Consider the following 26890-nt stretch of genomic DNA (forward strand, 5'->3'; position numbering starts at 1 on the left):
TAGGTGGAGGGGTGCCCAATATCATACTGACTGGTAGGTGGAGGGGTGCCCAATATCATACTGACTGGTAGGTGGAGGGGTGCCCAATATCATACTGACTGGTAGGTGGAGGGGTGCCCAGCATCATACTGACTGGTAGGTGGAGGGGTGCCCAATATCATACTGACTGGTAGGTGGAGGGGTGCCCAATATCATACTGACTGGTAGGTGGAGTGGTGCCCAATATCATACTGACTGGTAGGTGGAGGGGTGCCCAATATCATACTGACTGGTAGGTGGAGGGGTGCCCAATATCATACCCGACTGGTAGGTGGAGGGGTGCCCAGCATCATACCCGACTGGTAGGTGGAGGGGTGCCCAATATCATACTGACTGGTAGGTGGAGGGGTGCCCAATATCATACTGACTGGTAGGTGGAGGGGTGCCCAGCATCATACCCGACTGTTAGGTGGAGGGGTGCCCAATATCATACTGACTGGTAGGTGGAGGGGTGCCCAATATCATACTGACTGGTAGGTGGAGGGGTGCCCAATATCATACTGACTGTTAGGTGGAGGGGTGCCCAATATCATACTGACTGGTAGGTGGAGGGGTGCCCAATATCATACTGACTGGTAGGTGGAGGGGTGCCCAATATCATACTGACTGGTAGGTGGAGGGGTGCCCAATATCATACTGACTGGTAGGTGGAGGGGTGCCCAATATCATACTGACTGGTAGGTGGAGGGGTGCCCAATATCATACTGACTGGTAGGTGGAGGGGTGCCAAATATCATACTGACTGGTAGGTGGAGGGGTGCCCAATATCATACTGACTGGTAGGTGGAGGGGTGCCCAATATCATACTGACTGGTAGGTGGAGGGGTGCCCAATATCATACTGACTGGTAGGTGGAGGGGTGCCCAATATCATACTGACTGGTAGGTGGAGGGGTGCCCAATATCATACTGACTGGTAGGTGGAGGGGTGCCCAATATCATACCGACTGGTAGGTGGAGGGGTGCCCAATATCATACCGACTGGTAGGTGGAGGGGTGCCCAATATCATACCGACTGGTAGGTGGAGGGGTGCCCAATATCATACCGACTGGTAGGTGGAGGGGTGCCCAATATCATACCGACTGGTAGGTGGAGGGGTGCCCAATATCATACCGACTGGTAGGTGGAGGGGTGCCCAGCATCATACCGACTGGTAGGTGGAGGGGTGCCCAATATCATACTGACTGGTAGGTGGAGGGGTGCCCAATATCATACTGACTGGTAGGTGGAGGGGTGCCCAGCATCATACTGACTGGTAGGTGGAGGGGTGCCCAATATCATACCCGACTGGTACGGTAGGTGGAGGGGTGCCCAGCGTCATACCCGACTGGTACGGTAGGTGGAGGGGTGCCCAGCGTCATACCCGACTGGTACGGTAGGTGGAGGGGTGCCCAGCGTCATACCCGACTGGTACGGTAGGTGGAGGGGTGCCCAGCATCATACTGACTGGTAGGTGGAGGGGTGCCCAATATCATACTGACTGGTAGGTGGAGGGGTGCCCAGCATCATACCCGACTGGTACGTGGAGGGGTGCCCAATATCATACTGACTGGTAGGTGGAGGGGTGCCCAATATCATACCCGACTGGTAGGTGGAGGGGTGCCCAGCATCATACCCGACTGGTACGTGGAGGGGTGCCCAATATCATACTGACTGGTAGGTGGAGGGGTGCCCAATATCATACTGACTGGTAGGTGGAGGGGTGCCCAATATCATACTGACTGGTAGGTGGAGGGGTGCCCAATATCATACTGACTGGTAGGTGGAGGGGTGCCCAATATCATACTGACTGGTAGGTGGAGGGGTGCCCAGCATCATACCCGACTGGTACGTGGAGGGGTGCCCAATATCATACTGACTGGTAGGTGGAGGGGTGCCCAATATCATACTGACTGGTAGGTGGAGGGGTGCCCAATATCATACTGACTGGTAGGTGGAGGGGTGCCCAGCATCATACCCGACTGGTACGGTAGGTGGAGGGGTGCCCAGCATCATACCCGACTGGTACGGTAGGTGGAGGGGTGCCCAATATCATACTGACTGGTAGGTGGAGGGGTGCCCAATATCATACTGACTGGTAGGTGGAGGGGTGCCCAATATCATACTGACTGGTAGGTGGAGGGGTGCCCAATATCATACTGACTGGTAGGTGGAGGGGTGCCCAATATCATACTGACTGGTAGGTGGAGGGGTGCCCAGCATCATACCCGACTGGTACGTGGAGGGGTGCCCAAAATCATACTGACTGGTAGGTGGAGGGGTGCCCAATATCATACTGACTGGTAGGTGGAGGGGTGCCCAATATCATACTGACTGGTAGGTGGAGGGGTGCCCAATATCATACTGACTGGTAGGTGGAGGGGTGCCCAATATCATACTGACTGGTAGGTGGAGGGGTGCCCAATATCATACTGACTGGTAGGTGGAGGGGTGCCCAATATCATACTGACTGGTAGGTGGAGGGGTGCCCAATATCATACTGACTGGTAGGTGGAGGGGTGCCCAGCATCATACCCGACTGGTACGGTAGGTGGAGGGGTGCCCAATATCATACTGACTGGTAGGTGGAGGGGTGCCCAATATCATACTGACTGGTAGGTGGAGGGGTGCCCAATATCATACTGACTGGTAGGTGGAGGGGTGCCCAATATCATACTGACTGGTAGGTGGAGGGGTGCCCAATATCATACTGACTGGTAGGTGGAGGGGTGCCCAATATCATACTGACTGGTAGGTGGAGGGGTGCCCAATATCATACTGACTGGTAGGTGGAGAGGTGCCCAATATCATACTGACTGGTAGGTGGAGGGGTGCCCAATATCATACTGACTGGTAGGTGGAGGGGTGCCCAATATCATACTGACTGGTAGGTGGAGGGGTGCCCAATATCATACTGACTGGTAGGTGGAGGGGTGCCCAATATCATACTGACTGGTAGGTGGAGGGGTGCCCAATATCATACTGACTGGTAGGTGGAGGGGTGCCCAATATCATACTGACTGGTAGGTGGAGGGGTGCCCAATATCATACTGACTGGTAGGTGGAGGGGTGCCCAATATCATACCCGACTGGTACGGTAGGTGGAGGGGTGCCCAATATCATACCCGACTGGTACGGTAGGTGGAGGGGTGCCCAATATCATACCGACTGGTAGGTGGAGGGGTGCCCAATATCATACCGACTGGTAGGTGGAGGGGTGCCCAATATCATACTGACTGGTAGGTGGAGGGGTGCCCAATATCATACTGACTGGTAGGTGGAGGGGTGCCCAATATCATACTGACTGGTAGGTGGAGGGGTGCCCAATATCATACTGACTGGTAGGTGGAGGGGTGCCCAATATCATACTGACTGGTAGGTGGAGGGGTGCCCAATATCATACTGACTGGTAGGTGGAGGGGTGCCCAATATCATACTGACTGGTAGGTGGAGGGGTGCCCAATATCATACTGACTGGTAGGTGGAGGGGTGCCCAATATCATACTGACTGGTAGGTGGAGGGGTGCCCAGCATCATACCCGACTGGTACGGTAGGTGGAGGGGTGCCCAGCATCATACTGACTGGTAGACCAGGGAGTGTGTGTGTAGCTGTGAGGAGTGGAAGTTTCAATGACTTGAGTCACTAACTTCATCCTTCTCTCCCCCACTTTCTCTTCCTCATCTCTTTATCCCCTCTCTCCTGAACTTTCTCAATTTTTCTCCCTGTCTCCCCCCATCTCTTTCTCCATCCCTCCATAGATGACTCCAACCCCAATCATTCCAAGGACATCAGCAGTGCCATGTCGGCCGGCAACATGGCTGACTGTTTCGACTCGGAGGTGAGCTTCCCACTGGAGGATGAGCTGCGCATCGAGCCCTTGAGCCTGGACGGCCTGAACATGCTCAGTGACCCCGACATGGTGCTCTCTGACCCCTCGGTGGAGGACAGTTTCCGCAGCGACAGACTGTAATCGGGCACGCACACATACACACACAGACTGTATTGGCCAGGTAGCGTGGGTTAAACCTGGTTAAACTTGAATGATCCCCACCTCCCTCACACACTCATGGCATGCATATCCAGCAGCATGCGTATGCTATTTTTTAAGGCATTTACACACACACACTATTTCAGAGGAATAGACTTGTGTACAATCACTGTTTACATGGGCTTCACATGTAAATGCCACACACACACACACACACACACGCTCATACCTACGTTGTGCATAGTCATTTGGAACGGATGGACTGATGTACCATTGATTGATATTCTTTTTTTTTTTTACCAACATTACATCAGCACTGAGCATTACTATAACGTTACTATAACGTTCCTATAGTGTTCATCCACCTATATACAGTTGAAGTTGGAAGTTTACATACACTTAGGTTGGAGTCATTAAAACTCGTTTTTCAACCACTCCACAAATGTCTTGTTAACAAACTATAGTTTTGGCAAGTCGGTAAGGACATCGACTTTGTGCTTTACACAAGTCATTTTTCCAACAATTGTTTACAGACAGATTATTTCACTTATAATTCACTGTATCACAATTCCAGTGGGTCAGAAGTTTACATACACTAAGTTGACTGTGCCTTTAAACAGCTTGTAAAATTCCAGAAAATGATGTCATGGCTTTAGAAGCTTCTGATAGGCTAAATGAGATCACTTGAATCAATTGGTGGTGTACCTGTGGATGTATTTCAAGGCCTACCTTCAAACTCAGTGCCTCTTTGCTTGACATCATGGGAAAATCAAAATAAATCAGCCAAGATCTCAGAAAAGACCTCCACAAGTCTGGTTCATCTTTGGAGCAATTTTAAAATGCCTGAATGTACCACGTTCATCTGTACAAACAATAGTACGCAAGTATAAACACCATGGGACCATGCCGCCGTCATACCGCTCAGGAAGGAGACACGTTCTGTCTCCTAGAGATGAACGTACTTTGGTGTGAAAAGTGCAAATCAATCCCAGAACAGCAGCAAAGGACCTTGTGAAGATGCTGGAGGAAACGGGTACAAAAGTATCTATATCCACATTAAAAACTAGTCCTAAATCGACAATCTGAAATGCCGTTCAGCAAGGAAGAAGCTACTGCTACAAAACCGCCATAAAAAAGCCAGACGACGGTTTGCAACTGCACATGGGGACAAAGATCGTACTTTTTGGAGAAATGTCCTCTGGTCTGACGAAACAAAAATAGAACTGTTAGGCCATAATGACCATCGTTATGTTTGGAGGAAAAAGGGGGAGGCTTGCAAGCCGAAGAACCACCATATTGAAGCAACATCTCAAGACATCAGTCAGGAAGTTAAAGCTTGGTCGCAAATGGGTCTTCCAAATGGACAATGACCCCAAGCATATTTCCAAAGTTGTGGCAAAATGGCTTAAGGACAACAAAGTCAAGGTATTGGAGTGGCCGTCACAAAGCCTTGACCTCAACCCTATAGAAAATGTGTTGGCAGAACTAAAAAAGCGTGCGTGAGCAAGGAGGCCTACAAACCCGACTCAGTTACACCAGCTCTGTCAGGAGGAATGGGCCAAAATTCACCCAACTTATTGTGGGAAGCTTGTGGAAGGCTACCCAAAACATTTGACCCAAGTTAAACAATTTAAAGGCAATGTTACCAAATACTAATTGAGTGCATGTAAACTTCTGACCCACTGGGAATGTGATGAAAGAAATAAAAGCTGAAATAAATCATTCTCTCTATTATTATTCTGACATTTCACATTCTTAAAATAAAGTGGTGATCCTAACTGACCTAAGACAGGGAATTTTTATTAGCATTAAATGTCAGGAATTGTGAAAAACTGAGTTTAAATGTATTTGGCTAAGGTGTATGTAAACTTCCGACTTCAACTGTATATTAGCTGTGCAGTGTCTAGTCCTTCAGCTCAAAGACCGCTGGCCCCCCCACCAGCCTTCCTCTGCCCAGCTGCTGCCACAGCCTCACACCAGCACACACACAGCCATCTGACTCTGCCACAGGGCCCTTACTGACTGCCACAGATTGAGAGGGCAGCAGGTATATATTTTTCTGTAAAAAGTTGTTTGCCAGATATATAATATGCCTCGCTTTAAGTGCAGTCTGACTAGAATGTATTTTTCAAACGAGACAAAAAGGGCAAACTGTTTACAAGGATAAGATTTTAGTATGTACAATTATACTTAATATGAGGATACATTTGAATTTGACATTTTCGTATAATTGTAAAAGATAAATTGTGTATGTGTGTGTATGTATGTATGTATGTATGTATGTATATATATATATATATATATATATATATATATATATATATGTATATGTATATATATATATATATATATATATATATATATATATATATATATATGTATATGTATATATATATATGTGTGTATATATATATATATGTATATGTATATATATATATATGTGTGTGTATATATATATATATGTATATATATATATACACATGTGTATATATATATATATATATATATATATGTGTATATATATATATATGTATATATATGTATATATATATATATATATATATGTACACGTGTGTGTGTATATATATATATACGTGTATATATATACATGTATATGTGTGTGTGTGTATATACATTACTCCCCTACCACCGTCTTTTGGACTCAAATGGACTGAACCGCAGGCCGACTGTGGTTTCTCCCTGCCTCTGGATACGGATATGCAGAATTCATTAAAGAGGAAGTTTATTTTTTACTTGTTTATCTACTACTTTACATCTATATCCATTAATACTCTTTATTACATGTTTTGTAATGCAGCTCGTGTTGAAGTATTTGTGAGTTATGAACCTTGGGACACCGTAGGGAGGCTACAGCCAGTAGTTTACTGTGGATGGTTTACTTACTCGAAAGTCTGTTCTGATTGACTTACATACAGTAGCCAGACCCTCCCATGAACCCACTCGCCGCTACAGCAATGACCCCTAACATGGTTGAAAGTTTAAAGGTCAAAATTATGTAACGATTGACAGCAGCCTGTAACAGTAACACTGTGGACAGGGAACACATTTAACATTGCCTTGTGACATTTTTGCACTAAGCTTTTCCCATTCTATAGATTTAAATGTATGGCAATGTGATATTTTTACTGCTACATTTGATCTATTTTTATGTGACAGAAAACCCAAAGATATACTTGCTGAAGCCATAGTGTAGAAATGCAGATACAACTTCAGGTGGTGGATTGTTTCATTTGCACAGAAAGATGTGTATAATGATTTGCAGTGTTTCAAAGAGATTCAGCATGACTATTGAAATCAAGTCATGCTAACCCTTTTCTAAGAGATTTCCAATATGTTGAGCATTGGAACCTATATGCTCAAGTTCTGCCAATGGTCTTTTTTCTTTTGTAGTATGCATGCATATTCACTTTGAAAGTGAATGACAGTTATTGCAGTATCATCATGGCCCATATATATTCATGCAGCGTCTCAGAGTAGGAGTAATGACTTGGGATCAATTTTGCCTTTTAGATCACAATGGATGAGATTACATGGACAGGGAGGACCCACCACTAGCTCTGTCAAGTTAGTCCTCTCTCTCACCGGCTATGCATGTGTGTTTTACGGCAAGGTCGAATGATGCGCTTAATCAACGCAACCTGTTGAACAGGTAAACACGTTAATGTTATGCAAATGTTTTTTTTATACAATATAGATTGCGATTCCCTTTCACGAGATTTTGTACTGTTTGTGTAATACTGAGCAAGAGCAATGTTACATGTGTTCGATGTCCACAGCCAATACATAAGGGAGGGAGGAGATATAGCTCCTGTGCTTTTTGATTGACAAGTAAGAGGAAGGGATTGGACGTATCTGTGTCCATATATGGGCATTTCCCAAACAGGCACAGCTACAGACATTTTGATTTGTCATCTTGCATTAGTTTTCACGCCATCCACCCGACTGTTTTGTAGTTGGTACAGTAACTGCAGTGTTGTATTTTAATTTAGTTTGTGTTTTTTAGTCACTGTCGGAGAGTAGTTGCAACTGTGCGCAAAATTGGAGCATGGTGTGTGTGAGTAATGGCGTGCTTCTGTTGCTTGGGCACTGACGTCCTTTCTGGTCTCATTATAAAATGTTTAAAGAACTTAAACCATGACATAGTCAGTGGTCCAGTTGGGGATTTGGCTTTACCAGATTGTTTATATAACTGACCGTTTTCTATTAAATGTCCACTATAGTACATCTCCTTTCTATGTGAAGGTGAGTGGTTCAGTGTAGCCCATAGTCTCGGTGGAATGGGATCTATTCTGATGGGTCGTATTCCTTGGCCACAGAACAGAACAAAACAGACTAAAACATCGAGGGCCTACCTGGACTCGTCAATAATGAATTTCTGTTTTCTGTTGTGTGCCCTAATGAGCACGACTCTATGATCATCCTGAGTCTATCAGTGCGCACCCACCCTCGTCCTGAAGGGCTACTACAATGTGACCGGGCTTTAGTTCCAGCCAAGCACTAAACCTGTTAGAGCGAATTAACTCAAGAACTCACTCTGTTGAATTGTATAGTTGTTTTATACCAGCTCTTTAACAATTGATTCAATGTTTCGTTGATAAGTTGAATCACGGCCGTTCTACGTACATGGGTAGCCAATATACGCGAATGTGTGCAGCGACGCAGTTTATAACTCCACTACGCAGGATCCCCAATTTGTGTAACTAATTGCGTTTCTGCAAGTTGTAAATGACGCTTTAGTGATTGGCTGGAGCAAAAGCCTGCAAACCGACCAAGGCCACCCCTGTAGTGTTCTGGCCTTTTTGTCTAGAGACAGGAAGTGGCTGACCCCAGTCCTCCTTCCACTTCCTGTGCGAAGTCTTTTATCTACTCTACTGCCTTACTTCTCTGAACTTTAACCTCTGTCCCTCTTCGAATTTTGACTTATGTTTCTGTACTTCTACTGTGACTTTCTCCCCCGCTATATCACTATTTTCGTCTTCTTTTTTTGTTATTCTAGTCTTTTATGATCCAATAATTAGCTAATATTGTTGATGTCATCGTTATTCACTTCTGTTGAAGGATTTAAAAATGTCTCCTTTGTTTTTGTTAGGTATCTTACTTTTTGGGGGGTTACCTTTTAAAAAATATATGTACAGTTCTATTATTTAAAGAATGTTTGTTGTCCACTGGTGTTAATACTTTTTTGTAATATGTCATTTTAATTATTTTTTTGTTAATAACATTTTACTACTCCACAAATCTTTTTTTGGTTTGTGATGTATGTTTTAGTGCTTATCTTTTGATTTAATATAAACAATAAAACCCTATACTGTGTATCAAATGATGGTCGTGGTCTCATTTTGTTCCTGTTAGAAAGACTGCAGGCACAGATTTATGGTCACATTACAGTTATGTAGATCCAGCTATATGCCTCAATGTATAAGATCTGGAAATTACAGTACATGGTGCTTGTCTTTTCCTTTTCCACTCCAGATGTGACTCTTGGCATTCAGGCCAAAGAGTTCAATCTTTGTTTCATCAGACCAGAGAATCTTGTTTCTCATGGTCTGAATCCTTTAGATGCCTTTTTGCAAACTCCAAGCGGGCTATCATGTGCTTTTTACTGATGAGTGCCTTCCGTCTGGCCACTCTACCATAAAGGCCTGATTTGGTGGGGTGCTGCAGAGATGGTTGTCCTTCTGGAAGGTTCTCCCATCTCCACAGAGGAACTCTGGAGCTCTGTCAGAGTGACCAACGGGTTCTTGTTCACCTCCTTGACCAAGGCCCTTCTCCCCCGATTGCTCAGTTTGGCCGGGTGGTCAGCTCTAGGAAGAGTCTTGGTGGTTCCAAACTTCTTCCATTTAAGAATGATGGAGGCCACTGTGGTCTTGGGGACCTTCAATGCTACATACATTGTTTGGTACCCTTCCCCAGATCTGTGCCTCGACACAATCCTGTCTCTGAGCTCTACGAAAAATGTATTCGACCTCATGGCTTGGATTTTGCTCTGACATGCGCTGTCAACTGTGGGACCTTATATAGACAGGTGTGTCCCTTTCACAAACTCTGTCCTGCCTCCCCTACACAGCTGATTCAATTCATCAAGCTTTGATTATTTTAATCAGCTGTGCAGCGCTAGGGCAAAAAACAAAGCGTGCATGCCTGGGAGGCCACCGGACCGAATTTAGGAAACCCTGGTCTAGTAGATAATAGTGGCCAGACTGGCGCGAAAAGAGAGCAACCTGTCTGTCCCACAGAGGTAGTAAGAGGGCTCTGGATGGGTAGAATCCGTTTTCGCATGGACATTGCCATTAAGGGCTTCCAGCTCTTTAAAGTAGTAAACTGTCTGGGACTTTCTATGGGTTAAGGAAGGATCACATAATTCCATCCCGGTCATCGGGGGAATTGTGTGACCCCTTTCTTATTCCATAGGAAGTCTCACCCAGTTGACTACTTCAAAATGGTGAAAGTCCTCAATGGCGCTGCCCGACTTTGTAGAACTAGAGCTGTGTAAGTCTATGGATCAGCCATTACAGTTCTAACTTCGGTCACTAGGTGGAGGCAGTGCTTTATAACTTTTGAAGTGATTGCTGCTGGTTAGCCTTTTCAAATATTCTCCCCAGGTCTGTTTATCACTTGAAGACATAAACAGAAAAAATAAGTGAAGGTTTTGTGGACTTCTGTGGTTCGTGCAGAAAAACTATACACATACACTAATGTGCTTTTCCATCAGTTATAGCCATCTGAAAGAGCTTCTGTCTGTTACTGAATAAGTGTGTGGTCTGTTGAGAGAGAGTGGAGATCCATCCATTTGCAGTAGTGCACACCCATATAATTAAATGGAACAGTATTGTATCTATGTGCATACCTTGATTTCAGGTCAACCTGATGCAGAGGAACACATGACTAGGTTGGCCTGTTATTACCTGTTGGATGCAGTGTGGATAATGGATGTGAAAAACAGCTAGGCCAACCCTGTCATTATATGTGAAGATTAAAGCGGTGGGACGTGGTACAGTACAGAGAGCTGTACACACAAACACACTTCTCATAAACCACAAAGGGAGAAAATCGTGCAACAAGCTGTAATTTTTGTTCACTTTCTACACCTCATACTTTCCTATACAGTAGTATCATATAGTACCCTCTTATTTAGTGAGACTGTATTTGATGATAATGTGCACTTTCATGGTTTCACTGACCTTGGAACTGCTACTGGTATTAATGTAAGGTATTTTTGTGTATTTGAATGTTCCCAGTCTTCTGAACTGGATCAGTCTAAGTGATTCTTCCTGTATATTGTAAGTGTTCTTGTTTCTCTCCAAACCCCTCCAGTAGTTTTTCCCTCGTAAGGAAGAGGTGATGGCAACAATACACTGTCAGATGGCAGTGATCATTACTTCCTCCAACTTGGAGAGAAAGTGGATCGTGGGCTCAGGGCCCGTATTCATAAAGCATCTGTGGAGGAGTGCTGACCTCGGATCAGATCCCTGCTCATGTCCATGTAATCTTATTCATTATGATCAAAGGGGTAAACTGATCGTAGATCAGCACTCCTATGTATGAATATGGGCTCAGTACTGGATTGAGAACCCTTCACAACCTGATCTTCAGTTCCAACTTCCCAGTCATCTGTCTTGTCGGGATTGAAAGGGGTGCTTGAGTACCTGCACTCCTTTGGTTATCATGACCTATCCCTTCCTCTATCTTTCTCTGTTTTTGTTTCTCTCACTCTCTTTCCCTCCCCTCCCTCCCACATATCTCATACACTTCTTCCATCACACTCCTCCCCCTTATACTCTCCCTCCTTCTCCCTCCCCCTTCTTCCCTAACTCTCCCTCCTTTCTTCCCTCTCTCTTTTCTCCCTCCTTGTCATTCCATTAAAGATGAAAGCTGTTATTTGCAGCAGTGTTTGACATCTCTGTCCTTGTTTAAGCCCATGCAGAATTAATGTCCATTCAGGCCTTTCCCTGTAATCCTTGAAGTCTCCATGGGTCATTAAAATGTGGTAGGGCTCTGATCAGACCTTGGTTTAAATATGATTTGAAATAATTTCAAATACTTTTGCCGAGCTTGACTGAGCTTGCCTGGCAGGCTATAGCCAACGCTAAAAGTTCAAATAGTATTTTAACCCAGGTCTGGCTCTGATGGCTCTCTGATAGCTCTCTGATGACTGCTATATGACTCTATGGGTAATTACCCATCCAACACACAGGCCAAACCATCCATGATGACACGGAGAGAGGGAAGGGAAGGAAGGGGACAAGGAGAGATCTGGAGTGTGATATTGGATAGATAATTATGACAAAGGGGACATTTCCTGCACTGTAGGGGGCATGGACAGAGACTACACACACACACACACCACAGTGCTGAGAGGATGGGCAGTGTAACGACCAGCCAGAGAAAGAGAACAGGAGAGTACAGCTTGTAGTAGTCAAGACCAAGATCAGGGCCCAGGCAGCCTCTGACGTGTGTGTGTGTGTGTGTACAGGCCAGCTGGTGGGAACTTGGAGCCGGAGGAGTAAATTACCTTTTTGTTATTTTTACAAGCTCATTTAAATCATTTTGAGTAAAGGGGGCTGACTGTGGTTAGACCACGTCTTGATCTGCAGCAGCACAACACTGACCCTGAACTGGGGTGAGATTTCAGCCTCTGTTTGTATTTCTTGGCCAGATTTTCACTTAGAAGTTGGAACGGATTATGTGTCTCAATGGGACTTCCTGGTTTGAAATAGGTGAAATATATTCATGTTTTGTTGTTTTGATGCATTACAAGACCTAAAGATCTAAAGGCCTCAATTCTCTCTCTACACATCTCTCTACGTCTCTCTCTCTCTCTCTCTCTCTCTCTCTCTCTCTCTCTCTCTCTCTACGTCTCTCTCTCTCTCGCTCTCTCTCTCTCTCTCTCTCTCTCTCTCTCTCTCTCTCTCTCTCTCTCTCTCTCTCTCTCTACATCTCTCTACATCTCTCAATTCAATTCAAGGGGCTTTATCGGCATGGGAAATGTGTTTACATTGCCAAAGCAAGTGAAATAGATAATAAACAGAAGTGAAATAAACAATATAAAATGAACAGTAAACATTACAATCACAAAAGTTCCAAAGGAATAGAGACATCTAGGTGGGCTGTTAAAGGCTGTTCAAATCCAGGGTGGAGTGGTGGGCAAGGTAAACATTTGGTTTTGAGGCACAGTCATAGGAAATACTTGCATTTACCCGCTGTATGGTAGCATGGTGGAAGTATTTTCGTGGTAGCAGGGTGGAGATAACGACTTGTGCGTTGAGAAAAGTAGAAGAAGCATTTTCTATCACTCCCTTTCCTGCTGGGTGAACCTAGTTGGTCCTCAGACAGAAGGTCTAGGGCGCGTCTTGTGTATGTCCTCAGTGGGTGTGTCAGGAGGGCTATCAGAGTGGCTGACAGAGGGGGTGGGATCCCCTGGGCTTGGGGTTTTTCATTTGTCTGTCCCGCTGTGAATTCGATGCTATGATCAGGGTCTGTGGTGGACTGTTCTGCTGTGGTGTCGAGACTTTTGTCAAGAGCTAAGGTGGGCTGCTCTAGATCTCTCTCGCTCTACATCTCTCTCTTTCCACATCTCGCTCTCTCTCCACATCTCTCTGTCTCTCCACATCACTCTGTCTCTCCACATCTCTCTCTCTCTCTCTACATCTCTCTCTCTCTCCACATCTCTCTCTCCACATCTCTCTCTCTCTCTACATCTCTCTCTCTCCACATCTCTCTCTCTCCACATCTCTCTCTCTCTACATCTCTCTCTCTCTCCACATCTCTCTCCACATCTCTCTCTCTACATCTCTCTCTCTCTCCACATCTCTCTCTCTCTCTCCACATCTCTCTCTCTCTCTCCACATCTCTCTCTCTCCACATCTCTCTCTCTCCACATCTCTCTCTCCACATCTCTCTCTCTCCACATCTCTCTCTCTCTCCACATCTCTCTCTCTCTCCACATCTCTCTCTCTCTCCACATCTCTCTCTCTACATCTCTCTCTCTCCACATCTCTCTCTACAGGGAGGGATTCCCTTGACTTGTCAAGTAGGAAATGTTCTTTTGTTTTCTGTTGCAAAATGTTTTAGAACATTTTTGTTGTGTGCCCTATTGAACACGGCTTTGATATTTACTCTGGCTCTATGTGGTTCTAGTCTAACTGGTACTAAATGAAACTCTTCAGGGGTGGTTGAAATGTTCTGAGTATTGTGGACAAAAATGTAAGGTAGATGAGCAGATGATTCTCCTATCAAGTGGAGTTTAGTGAACAGTGTCTTGTCTAAGTGGTATATTTCAACCAGTAATGTTCTTAACATTTCATCTGTCTGAACAGAGTCCAGGGTTCCACCCCAGGCTAAACAAGGGGGGTACAGTTCCAGCTGTAATGGAATGAATGATAACAATCCCACTTACTGTCTGATACGCCCAACATTCCTCTTTAAAGAGAAGTAGTACTGAACATTGAGCTGTGTGTGTGTGCAGCATCTCTACATCTTTCTCTTTCTACCTGACCTCTGCTTTGATCATATCTGTTTATCTGACCTGCTGTGTCAGCCCTGTTATAAACACAGCAGAACTGCAGTAAGAAAGGTAGGTTGTGTTCATAAGGCACCAAACGGACGAAAACAGACCTAAACATGGAGTGACTAGCTGGATTTGTCTAGAAAGATACACTACTGAACATTACCCCGGACATAACTGTGATTCATTCTCCTCTCTACTTCAGGCTTTAAACCAAGTAACATAATTTATGGTTAGTGTTTGAAAAGAAAGATATCCACCACTAATTGACTATGGGGTGTGTGGTGGCCCAGCAGTTTTGTTTGAAGTTGACACTTCACTTCAACTGTCTTGGCTGTTGAAGTGTACATGACATGTCTGTGTGTGTAGGCTGATACACACACAGACATGCACGCATGCGTCAGAGAAGTGCTTCGGTGAACTATGCCCAACTGATTAGCAACCTTGCCTGAGACCTGAAGGCTTGTGTTAGCTCCCAGAGCTTTAGTTAATTGGGACCTGAGACCTGAAGACTTGTGTTAGCTCCCAGAGCTTTAGTTAATTGGGTCCTGAGGCCTGAAGACTTGTGTTAGCTCCCAGAGCTTTAGTTAATTGGGACCTGAGACCTGAAGACTTGTGTTAGCTCCCAGAGCTTTAGTTAATTGGGACCTGAGACCTGAAGACTTGTGTTAGCTCCCAGAGCTTTAGTTAATTGGGACCTGAGACCTGAAGACTTGTGTTAGCTCCCAGAGCTTTAGTTAATTGGGACCTGAGACCTGAAGACTTGTGTTAGCTCCCAGAGCTTTAGTTAATTGGGACCTGAGACCTGAAGACTTGTGTTAGCTCCCAGAGCTTTAGTTAATTGGGACCTGAGACCTGAAGACTTGTGTTAGCTCCCAGAGCTTTAGTTAATTGGGACCTGAGACCTGAAGACTTGTGTTAGCTCCCAGAGCTTTAGTTAATTGAGACCTGAGACCTGAAGACTTGTGTTAGCTCCCAGAGCTTTAGTTAATTGGGACCTGAGACCTGAAGACTTGTGTTAGCTCCCAGAGCTTTAGTTAATTGGGACCTGAGACCTGAAGACTTGTGTTAGCTCCCAGAGCTTTAGTTAATTGGGACCTGAGACCTGAAGACTTGTGTTAGCTCCCAGAGCTTTAGTTAATTGGGACCTGAGACCTGAAGACTTGTGTTAGCTCCCAGAGCTTTAGTTAATTGGGACCTGAGACCTGAAGACTTGTGTTAGCTCCCAGAGCTTTAGTTAATTGGGACCTGAGACCTGAAGACTTGTGTTAGCTCCCAGAGCTTTAGTTAATTGGGACCTGAAACCTGAAGACTTGTGTTAGCTCCCAGAGCTTTAGTTAATTGGGACCTGAGACCTGAAGACTTGTGTTAGCTCCCAGAGCTTTAGTTAATTGAGACCTGAGACCTGAAGACTTGTGTTAGCTCCCAGAGCTTTAGTTAATTGGGACCTGAGACCTGAAGACTTGTGTTAGCTCCCAGAGCTTTAGTTAATTGGGACCTGAGACCTGAAGACTTGTGTTAGCTCCCAGAGCTTTAGTTAATTGGGACCTGAGACCTGAAGACTTGTGTTAGCTCCCAGAGCTTTAGTTAATTGAGACCTGAGACCTGAAGACTTGTGTTAGCTCCCAGAGCTTTAGTTAATTGGGACCTGAGACCTGACGACTTGTGTTAGCTCCCAGAGCTTTAGTTAATTGGGACCTGAGACCTGAAGACTTGTGTTAGCTCCCAGAGCTTTAGTTAATTGGGACCTGAGACCTGAAGACTTGTGTTAGCTCCCAGAGCTTTAGTTAATTGAGACCTGAGACCTGAAGACTTGTGTTAGCTCCCAGAGCTTTAGTTAATTGGGACCTGAGACCTGAAGACTTGTGTTAGCTCCCAGAGCTTTAGTTAATTGGGACCTGAGACCTGAAGACTTGTGTTAGCTCCCAGAGCTTTAGTTAGTTGGGACCTGAGGCCTGAAGACTTGTGTTAGCTCCCAGAGCTTTAGTTAATTGGGACCTGAGACCTGAAGACTTGTGTTAGCTCCCAGAGCTTTAGTTAATTGAGACCTGAGACCTGAAGACTTGTGTTAGCTCCCAGAGCTTTAGTTAATTGGGACCTGAGACCTGAAGACTTGTGTTAGCTCCCAGAGCTTTAGTTAATTGGGACCTGAGACCTGAAGACTTGTGTTAGCTCCCAGAGCTTTAGTTAATTGGGACCTGAGACCTGAAGACTTGTGTTAGCTCCCAGAGCTTTAGTTAATTGGGACCTGAGGCCTGAAGACTTGTGTTAGCTCCCAGAGCTTTAGTTCATTGAGACCTGAGACCTGAAGACTTGTGTTAGCTCCCAGAGCTTTAGTTAATTGGGACCTGAGACCTGAAGACTTGTTAGCTCCCAGAGCTTTAGTTAATTGGGACCTGAGACCTGAAGACTTGTGTTAGCTCCCAGAGCTTTAGTTAATTGGGACCTGAGACCTGAAGACTTGTGTTAGCTCCCAGAGCTTTAGTTAATTGGGACCTGAGACCTGAAGACTTGTGTTAGCTCCCAGAGCTTTAGTTAATTGGGACCTGAGAACTGAAGACTTGTGTTAGCTCCCAGAGCTTTAGTTAATTGGGATAACACAGCCTTCTGGCTCAGTTGGACACACACACATTCCCTGGTCCGCCCCTCATGTATCGCTCCTTAGATCTCTACCCGTCATCTCCCTAGTCAGCTGCTCTCTCTCTGTAACCTCTCTGGCACATTCAAAGGAAAACCGGATTTAAGAAATGTAATTTTGCTGCACATCTGACGCAAAGCCGTCCACAAAACAGACTCCTTGGTTACCATTCTGTATCTAGGCCTGTGACCCCTATTAATAGAACACAGAGGATCTGTCCCAAATGGTACCCTATTCCCTATTTAGTGCACTCATTTTGTCCAGGGCTCTTAGGGCCCTAAGGGCTCTGGTCAAAATAGGGTGCCATTTGGGACGCAGATATAGACTTGGATCACACTAAAGTCCCAGCTATGTTGTTGACTGCTGTAGTGCGCCTGAGACAGAAATAGCCTTATATCCTAACCACCACACTAGGATAAGCAGTTAAAGGAGAAGTTCACTTGTAATGGCCAAATCAAACTCAAATCAACCCAAGTATTTGATTTTGCATTACTTAAAGGTCATTTGCATGCATCTACCATTCCCATAGATGTTTAGCTAGCAGTGGATTATGTTATCTGAAGTTTGCAGTGGTTGGGTAAAGAAAACCGAACAATGGTTTACAGTATTTCCTGGCCCATAGACTACAGTTAGGTTGAGGAATCATCTTACATTAAGTTGTAAAATAGTGAACTTCCCCTTTAACTACTACCATTGTATTCCCTGAAATGAAGAACTATCAAACCTCTCATGTTCTAAATCTGTTTTGATCCTTGATATTGTGTGAACCAGTGGTTGTGTTTCTCAAGACCAGTGTGGTATTCTGGTATTCTGTTTCATGCTATTATTTGGTGCCAAGGGGCTGGGGAATTCTTACTCTGGTATTACAGCAGTCACATCTGCTGGTATGACCACAACAGCTAGTGTCCTTGTTTATCAAAGCCATTTTCCATTGCTTTTGATTGAATCAACGTTGAGTTGTTAAGTACGGGGTGGCAGGTAGCGTAGCGGTTAGAGCGTTGGGCCAGAAACCGAAAGTTTGCTGGTTAAAATACCCGAGTCAACAAGGTGAAAAATCTGTCGGTGCCCTTGAGCAAGGGGGCGCCGTACTACTATGGCTAACCCTGTAAAACAGCACGTCACTGCACCTATCCGGTCGATGTGACAATAAACATATTTATATACTGTTTATAGACCTGCTTATAGACAGTCTCCTGTGAAGGCATGTCCACTGCTGTAATTTCATATACTGTACAAACGTGTGTATATACACTGTACATTGAGTGTACAGAACATTAAGAACACCTGCTCTTTCCATGACACAGACTGACCAAATGAATCCAGGTGAAAGCTATGATCCCTTATTGATGTCACTTGTTAAATCCACTTCAATCAGTGTAGACGAAGGGGAGGAGACAGATTAAAGAAGGATTTTTAAAGCCTTGAGACAATTGAGACATGAATTGTTTATCTGTGCCATTCAGAGAGAGGGTGATTGGACAAGAGAGAATTTAAGTGCCTTTGAACAAGGTATGGTAGTAGGTGCCAGGTGCACCGGTTTGAGTCAAGAACTGCACTGCTGCTGGGTTTTTCACGCTCAACAGTTTCCTGTGTGTATCAATGGTCCACCACCCAAAGAACATCCAGCCAACTTGACACAACTGTAGGAAGCATTGGAGTCAACATGGGTCAGCATCCCTGTGGAACATTTTGGCAACTTGTAGAGTCCATGCCCCGACGAATTGAGGTTGTGCTGACGGCAAGTGGGGGAGTGCAACTCAATATTCGAAAGGTGTTCTTAATGTTTTGTCCGCTGTGCACACATACACATTTTGATCTCTCACTCAAACGCAAGACAAGCACGCATTCACACACACACACACACACACTGTGGCCCATGGTAATCAGTGGCATGCTCTGACACTGACTCCCCCTGCAGCTGTGTTTACTGGCCTATGGTGTTTGTGTTGAGATGTCCAGACGTGGCCTCCTCTTCACAAACACACACACACACATACTGTAAGTCTGACTACTGTGCATTCATGTAAACACAACTCAGCAGCATCTGAGCTGTATCATCCGAGCAGGACTCTGGTTTATTTTACTTCCAGTAATATCCCTAAATCTCAACGTCAGACAGCTGTCTGGGGCGATGGGAGATGGACGGGGGTTAAATGTGTTGTTTGTTTGACGTCCCGTGCAAAATAAACACAATAAAGCAATGTTCCGCGCAGCTCACCTAGATCAGAGGCAGACACCGTGCCCTACACACAGACACACAGAGAGAAGTACACACACACATTAGAGGGACTCTTAGCCAGATGTTGTGCAAAGACACCCCAACAGTTATTATTGTTGTGTGTTCTGTCCCTTTCATTTACTGTATAACAAATAGATTTGGGGTGATTTCCTGGACACATGGCCTACTCTTAGGCTAAAAAGCAGACTCAATGGTGTTGAGTCTATAGGCTTAACCTGTGTCCTGGATACCAGCCCCGGAGCTTCCTCACTACATAACACAATGTTTTGGTTTGTTTTTATGGTAATGGGAGCGGTTGTAAATTGAAACAGATATTTTATTGATGCATGCTTGCTTGGTATTTACTGTGACCCTACAGGAGCATTCACCTTCTGCTTTCTCCCTGTGTTAAAAACTGACTGTGAACTTAACATGGGGGTTAAGTTTGATTAATAACCTCTATTGTGATGTTGATGTTGCCCGTCACGTTGCCAGGGCGTGCTCGTGTGTCGCTAGATTAGAGAAACCCATTAGATTTATTCCCACGCACGCTTAAGGGTGGGAAATCATTTTAGTTTTGTCCTTTCCCATACCTTAGCATTATGAGCTGTATAATTCTCCAATACCTTCCACCTCCCTGCCAGCATAAATCACTGTTGTTATTCCATTTTTCCAGCTACTTTATTTGACGGACTTGATGAACCCCATCTGTCAAGCGTCCGCAGCCTTTGTCAGGCGTGTGCACGCAGCAGCAGCCCATTACCTGAGAGATCCATCAATCACGTGTGTTGCCCAGGCGACAGCATGGCGGCCATCTTGAGAAAGAAGCAGGAAGTGCCTCGGGCCATAATTGGTCCCTAATTGGCCTTGTAGTGGAGGCGTGTGTGTCAGCCAGGTCATGTGTCCAAGCCTTTTCTCATACTCACTCACACTCTCACTGTGGCTCACCCCACTGGGCACAGACGTCAACTCAACGTCCAAATTCATTGAAATGACGTGGAAACAACGTTGATTCAACCAGTGTGTGCCCAGTGGGATGCTTGGAACACAGCAAGTGTCATCCACATGTCTCTATGTGGTAATAAATCAGTTTAGTGCTGCCCTTAGAAGCTGTCCGCCGATCGGTGCTTCAGACACACACGTACACACACACACTCTTATGTAACGCTGTGCACCCAAACTAATGATTACTGACCACACATGGCTGTCAGTAGAATGATAATCAGACAGTGCTATCCATCTCTCTGGTCTCTGTTAATATCTCAGACTATCCTAAACAAGGACATGAATATGGGACTGCCATGGAAAATCTCCCTGCGAGACAGGACAGGTCCATAGATGCCAGGGAGACTACTCAGCTAATCATTATTATTCAGCAGAATCCCTCCATGCTGTTGGAGCTGCAAGACCAAAGTTGTGTTCATTAGGCACCGAACTTAAGAAAATGTACTGAAACGGGGAGGGACTACCTGGCCTTGTCTAGTAAGAAATGCTGGGTGTTGCTGTGTTCTTTTATCGTTGTCGTAAATTGTTATTGTAATCATCTGTTTCATAACGGCTACCATGGGTATAAAGTCGACATTCTGTGCATGGAGAGGCTGCACAGCTAATCTCACCTTTGGTACAAATTTGTAGCGAATGTCATGTTTATAGATTTCCCCCTCTTTGTTGTGATTTCCCATAGCTATTCTCTACAGTGCATGATTTACCCTGTCCCTCTGTGTCCTAGTAGATACAGGTTCTGTCTAGCAAGGCCATGCTAAACAAGATAGCAGTGGGATAGTTGACATTTCTCACCAGGGGTGCTTGGTTTCACTTGACTATAAAAGGAAATGGAAAACAGAAATGAGGGATGCAGGTGAATGGTGTAGGTTAGGGTAAGGTTAAGGTTAGGCACGCTAGTGAGTGTAACACACACTAAGAGGATGTTGGCTCCACAGTCACACTCCTGTAGACTACTACACGGTCTACTGATCCAAGTTGTCTGTGTGATTCAAGACTGAGTTAGCCTGCTGAGCTAAAGTCTAAGAAGCATTGGGAGCTGAATATTCAGGTCTCTGCATGGTTACTCATTGCAGGAGCCTATTTCGGCTTCGAGAACCACCTCTTTCACTCTTGTAATTGGATCTGCAGAATCTTACTGGATTCCATTGATGACATGACAGCAATTAACTATAGGTGCATTCATGAATTAACTCTGGCTGTCTACTCCGATGTCAGAGCACTCTCGTCTAAGTGTGCCAGAGCACAGAATAATAACTGAGGAATTTATGAACGAGCAACACCCGTTGAATATGACCGGTGTCAGTAAACATCGGCAAAACAACTGAATTAAATTGTTGCCAGCAGCACAGTTAGTCACCAACGCTCTAGATAAAATGAACACTGCCTAACCAGCTCTGCTAGGGCGAGTAAAACGGTCAGAGTGGGGTGTTCTCTCATTTGTGTCTGGAAGTAGCTAGCAAGCTAGCCAACTTTAGCCAGTTAGCTTGGGTGCTGACAAAGCACTGAATTTACGAACGCCCAGAGCGCACTCTGGCACCCCAGAGTGAATTTACGAACACACCCTATGTATTTGCAAAATGTATTTAAAAATGCATTTACAGTCAAGATCACACAGATAGACCTGAGATAAGACTGCATTCCATTGGGATCATCTTTTGGCTTGGTTAGACTGTTTTGCTTGTTATGGCTGCATAGCTACCGATGGTAGCTCAAGGTCACTGTCTGAAGGTTTCGTTCATTAGACACCAAACGGAAGAAAACGGATTGCAAAATGTGTTAAAACGCTTCCCGTTGTGTGCCCTAATGAACACACCCTTCATTTTTCAGCATTAGTAATAGATTAGAGCGCTGTGTAGTTCGTGCAGATTGCTCTCTGTAGGTTTGGGTCAGGGTGAGGCCGTGTTGTTTCTTGATGATAACTCTGTCATGGAGATTGTTCAAACTTCAGTCCTGGAAAGGACATGCGGGGGTGAAAGTGCTGTAAGAAATTACAGATTATCATCCCTGCTTTGTCCTGACTTGTCAAATGTCACTGTGACATTGTGCTACATTTTCAAATCCTATGAGTGATAGGCTGTTTTCACAAAATGTTTTACTTTCGAAAGTACACATAGTAGTCACAGCAGCAGGAGATGCCTTAGGCGTAAATTACACCCAGGCCAGAAATAGGAGAGAAGCCCAGATGATTTCCCAGAGAGAGACATGAAGTGAATGAGCTATAGGTGTCTTGACTTGCAGATTAAGATAACGTTCAAGTCCCGGAGGTGTCAGACAGGCAGCACTGAGCTGCTGAGAGGAGAGCAGAGGACTGAGGAGGAGAAAAGGGGAGACACTGGGTGTGTGTGATGAGGCCTATGGGGAGGAGGTGTGTGATGAGGCCTATGGGGAGGAGGTGTGTGATGAGGCCTATGGGGAGGAGGTGTGTGATGAGGCCTATGGGGAGGAGGTGTGTGATGAGGCCTATGGGGAGGAGGTGTGTGATGAGGCCTATGGGGAGGAGGTGTGTGATGAGGCCTATGGGGAGGAGGTGTGTGATGAGGCCTATGGGGAGGAGGTGTGTGATGAGGCCTATGGGGAGGAGGTGTGTGATGAGGCCTATGGGGAGGAGGTGTGTGATGAGGCCTTTTGGGAGGAGGTGTGTGATGAGACCTATGGGGAGGAGGTGTGTGATGAGGCCTTTTGGGAGGAGGTGTGTGATGAGACCTATGGGGAGGAGGTGTGTGATGAGGCCTTTGGGGAGGAGGTGTGTGATGAGGCCTATGATGAGGAGGTGTGTGATGAGGCCTTTTGGGAGGAGGTGTGTGATGAGGCCTATGGGGAGGAGGTGTGTGATGAGACCTTTGGGGAGGAGGTGTGTGATGAGGCCTATGGGGAGGAGGTGTGTGATGAGGCCTATGATGAGACCTATGGGGAGGAGGTGTGTGATGAGGCCTTTTGGGAGGAGGTGTGTGATGAGGCCTATGGGGAGGAGGTGTGTGATGAGACCTTTGGGGAGGAGGTGTGTGATGAGGCCTATGGGGAGGAGGTGTGTGATGAGCCCTATGGGGAGGAGGTGTGTGATGAGGCCTTTGGGGAGGAGGTGTGTGATGAGACCTATGGGGAGGAGGTGTGTGATGAGGCCTTTGGGGAGGAGGTGTGTGATGAGGCCTTTGGGGAGAGACCGGCAGTCTGGGACTCATTGTCAGAGAGACAGATCACACATTTTAGTCATTTAGCAGACGCTCTTATCCAGAGCGATTTACAGTAAGTAGTGAATGCATACATACATTTCATAGCATTTTTTTGTACTGGCCCCCCGTGGGAATCGAACCCACAACCCTGGCGTTGCACACACACAATGCTCTACCAACTGAGCCACAGGGAAGACACATCACTCCCCATGTTCTTTTCTCCCATCACTTTTTACTGGACATTGTTACAACCGCATGGCAAAAATAGGATACTTTCACTAATAGCCAAAGAGATCTCAACCCAACTGAACACTTATGGGACATTCTGGATCAGTGCCTGAGACAGCGTTTTACACCACCATCAACAAAACAACAAAATGAAGGAATTTTTGAAGAACCCTTTGAAGAAACCTTTTGGGTTCCAGGTAGAACCCTTTCCACAGAAGGTTCTACATGGAGCCAAAAGGGTTATCCTATGGCGACAGCCGAAGAACCCTTTTGGAACTATTTTTTTCTAAGAGTGCAGCCATGATCGGCAAGAAAATGGGCAACTGTGCATTTTTATACATGACCCTAAGCATGAAGGGACGTTAATTGCTTAATTAACTCAGGAACCACATCTGTGTGAAAGCACCTGCTTTCAATATACTTTGTATCCCTCATTTACTCAAGTGTTTCCTTTATTTTGACAGTTATGTGTACATAACCCAGTCCCCTAGTCTCTAATCATTTCAGACACACAGACTAAAATAGCAGATCATTCGATTCCTTATTTATTTTATTTTTTGCGGGGCTACTGAGCGACAGCACTCTGGATTGGACGCGCTGAGTGAAAAGGGGAGTGTTTACTACATTTCCAATGGAATGCAGCATAGGGGAGCGGGCCTCAGGTGTAGGCAGCATGCTGAAGCGATAACTGGATACACTCAGATATGAGAGAAGCTTTTCTTTTCGGCGAGTTTATTTTTTGACCAGCTGATCCCTATTGGAGAACTATAACTGAAGGGTGGTTGTCGCTTGCGGGGTTGACATTATTTATTGACAGCGTTCTATTCTATCTGAAAAGGCTTGCGTGTGTAGGATATTCACAAAAGGACTGGGCCCTAAACAACTTGTTTCAATTCAGAGAGAGAGGGACAGGGCTACCTACCTGTCCTGTTGGTTGCTGGTAACGGCGTATCAAAAGGATATTATTTTCCGGCTGCAAGTGGAACAGAAGTTGACCCATGAAGAATACAGAAGAGTAGCCTAGTCTTCATGACATTTTATTTGCTTCGCATATCTATTTGTTCGTAATGCTCCATCAACTTGTAAGAGCTCGTTCAAAAAAATTTGCTTAAATGGGAAAAACAATATTGATTTTGTGCGCATGTGAAAATTGACAGCATTAGGCTTAATCGCACATTCATGCCATTTTAAGAGCATGTGCCTACTGTTCTTATATTAGCCTACCAATGCTAAATTGCCTGAAATGTAAACCAAATTTGTCAGATTGCAATCTTATTCTTGCCAGTAGTTTAGCCTATGCTTTCTGTACACTAATCTAGCAATCGGGTGTGCGATCACCTGCGCCATTGGGACCATTCCAATGATAAACCATTGCGTTTTCCTCAGAAAGTTATCGCTGAGAATAGGACATAATACAAATGTCATTTAATCCTGGCACGGCCAAACGCAGAGCGCAGTGTGTGTCCTGTGACATTGCACCTGAATGTCTACTTGGCGAGAGAGATGAGTTTTGCGTCCTCTTCCGAAAGAGATTCGTCGCGCCTTTCGCAGGAAGAACATGGAATAGAACTGCAAAGGATATATTTGGAACTCTTTGGATAGCCAAACGTTCTAAGCTTGAATGAAAGAGATCACAAGTTAATTCTCTGGTTACGGTATTTCAACAAAGTACAGGTAGACATCTCTCAAAGTATGGATTTCAACTCATTTTGAATTTAAATTCGTGAACGTTCTCTTGGACTCCACTGACTCCGGGATGCCCAACAAACCCATTGACTGTCCTGAAACTGCTTGGATCATGATGCAAGCGTAAAATTGCACCTGACATCGAATGCAACACAGCTGATCACATTTGACAAGGACCTACTATGTCAACATTACTAACCAGGTAAGATGCAGGGGTATGGTTATAAACGCAGTTTAAAATTTGATATAGCCTTCAAGTTTATGACTGTAGAAGTGTAGCCTATATGCTGAAGTAGCCTATGTTTATGCTGAAGTATATGTTTATGACGTTGTACATTTAAAAAATATGACGTTGTACATACCTCTGATAAAGTTACTATTAATCCACACAGCCTAATTTTTATAGTGAATGAAAGGGGAGTATTTAGTGGCCCATATCAAGTGATTTTAAGTTGATTTAGTAACTTGGCAAGCTCTCACCTAGTCGATTATTACTGTAATCCGAGAGAGGGGGTGTGTGTGTGTGTGTGTGTGGTCTACACCAGTTGTTCCCAAACTTTTTATAGTCCCGTACCCCTTCAAACATTCAACCTCCAGCTGCGTACCCCCTCTAGCACCAGGGTCTGCGTTCTCTCAAATGTTGTTTTTTACCATCATTGTAAGCCTGCCTCACACACACACACACACACACACTATACACGATACATTTATTAAACATAAGAATGAGTGTGAATTTGTCACAACCCGGCTTGTGGGAAGTGACAAAGAGCTCTTATAGGATCAGGGCACAAATAATCAATAATTTTGCTCATTATTTAACCATCTTACATATAAAACCTTATTTGTTAATCTGTGAATAACTCACCACAGGTTAATGAGAAGGGTGTCCTTTAAAGGATGCACATAACTCTGCAATGTTGGGTTGTATTGGAGAGAGTCTGTCTTAAATCATTTTCCACACACAGTCTGTGCCTGTATTTATTTTTCATGTTAGTGAGGGCCGAGAATCCACTCTCACATAGGTACGTGGTTGCAAAGGGCATCAGTGTCTTAACAGCGCAATTTGCCAAGGCAGGATACTCTGAGCGCAGCCCAATCCAGAAATCTGGCAGTGGCTTCTGATTTAAATATTATTTTCACAGAACCGCTTGTTGCAGTTTTTATGAGGCTCTCTTGTTGAGATATTGGTAAGTGGACTGGAGGCAGGGCAGGAAAGGGATAACGAATCCAGTTGTTTGTGTCATTCGTGTCGGGAAAGTACCTGCGTAATTGCTCACCCAACTCACTCAGGTGCTTCGCTATATCACATTTAACATTGTCCGTAAGCTTGAGTTCATTTGCATACAAAAAATTATACAATGATGGAACGACCTGTGTGTTGTCCTTGTTATTGCAGACAGAGAAGAGCTCCAA

General features: G+C 44.9%; 2 protein-coding genes across 4 annotated transcripts in view; both read left to right on the forward strand.

Annotated features, from left to right (window-relative positions):
• The window catches only part of LOC115204765 (CREB-regulated transcription coactivator 3-like), a 110338-nt gene extending 105897 nt beyond the window's left edge, over positions 1–4441 (forward strand). The window contains exon 14 of the mRNA XM_029770471.1: positions 3778–4441. Coding sequence (XP_029626331.1) covers positions 3778–3989 — 212 coding nt within the window. The 3' untranslated portion in view covers positions 3990–4441. The remainder of the gene's footprint in view (positions 1–3777) is intronic.
• A 19998-nt stretch (positions 4442–24439) lies between these two features.
• Positions 24440–26890, forward strand: part of adamtsl5 (ADAMTS like 5) — a 60629-nt gene continuing 58178 nt past the window's right edge. For 2 of the 3 annotated variants that reach the window (XM_029768046.1, XM_029768048.1), the window contains exon 1: positions 25601–25679. Coding sequence is in view for 1 of the 3 variants with exons in the window: in XM_029768047.1 (XP_029623907.1) it covers positions 25660–25679 (20 nt within the window). In the remaining 2 variants the exon portion in view is untranslated. Of the gene's footprint in view, positions 25680–26890 lie in introns of all 3 variants that reach the window. The other variant, XM_029768047.1, reaches the window with a different exon arrangement.

The sequence above is a fragment of the Salmo trutta genome, chromosome 12, assembly GCF_901001165.1.
Source record: "Salmo trutta chromosome 12, fSalTru1.1, whole genome shotgun sequence".
NCBI classification, from domain to species: domain Eukaryota; kingdom Metazoa; phylum Chordata; class Actinopteri; order Salmoniformes; family Salmonidae; genus Salmo; species Salmo trutta.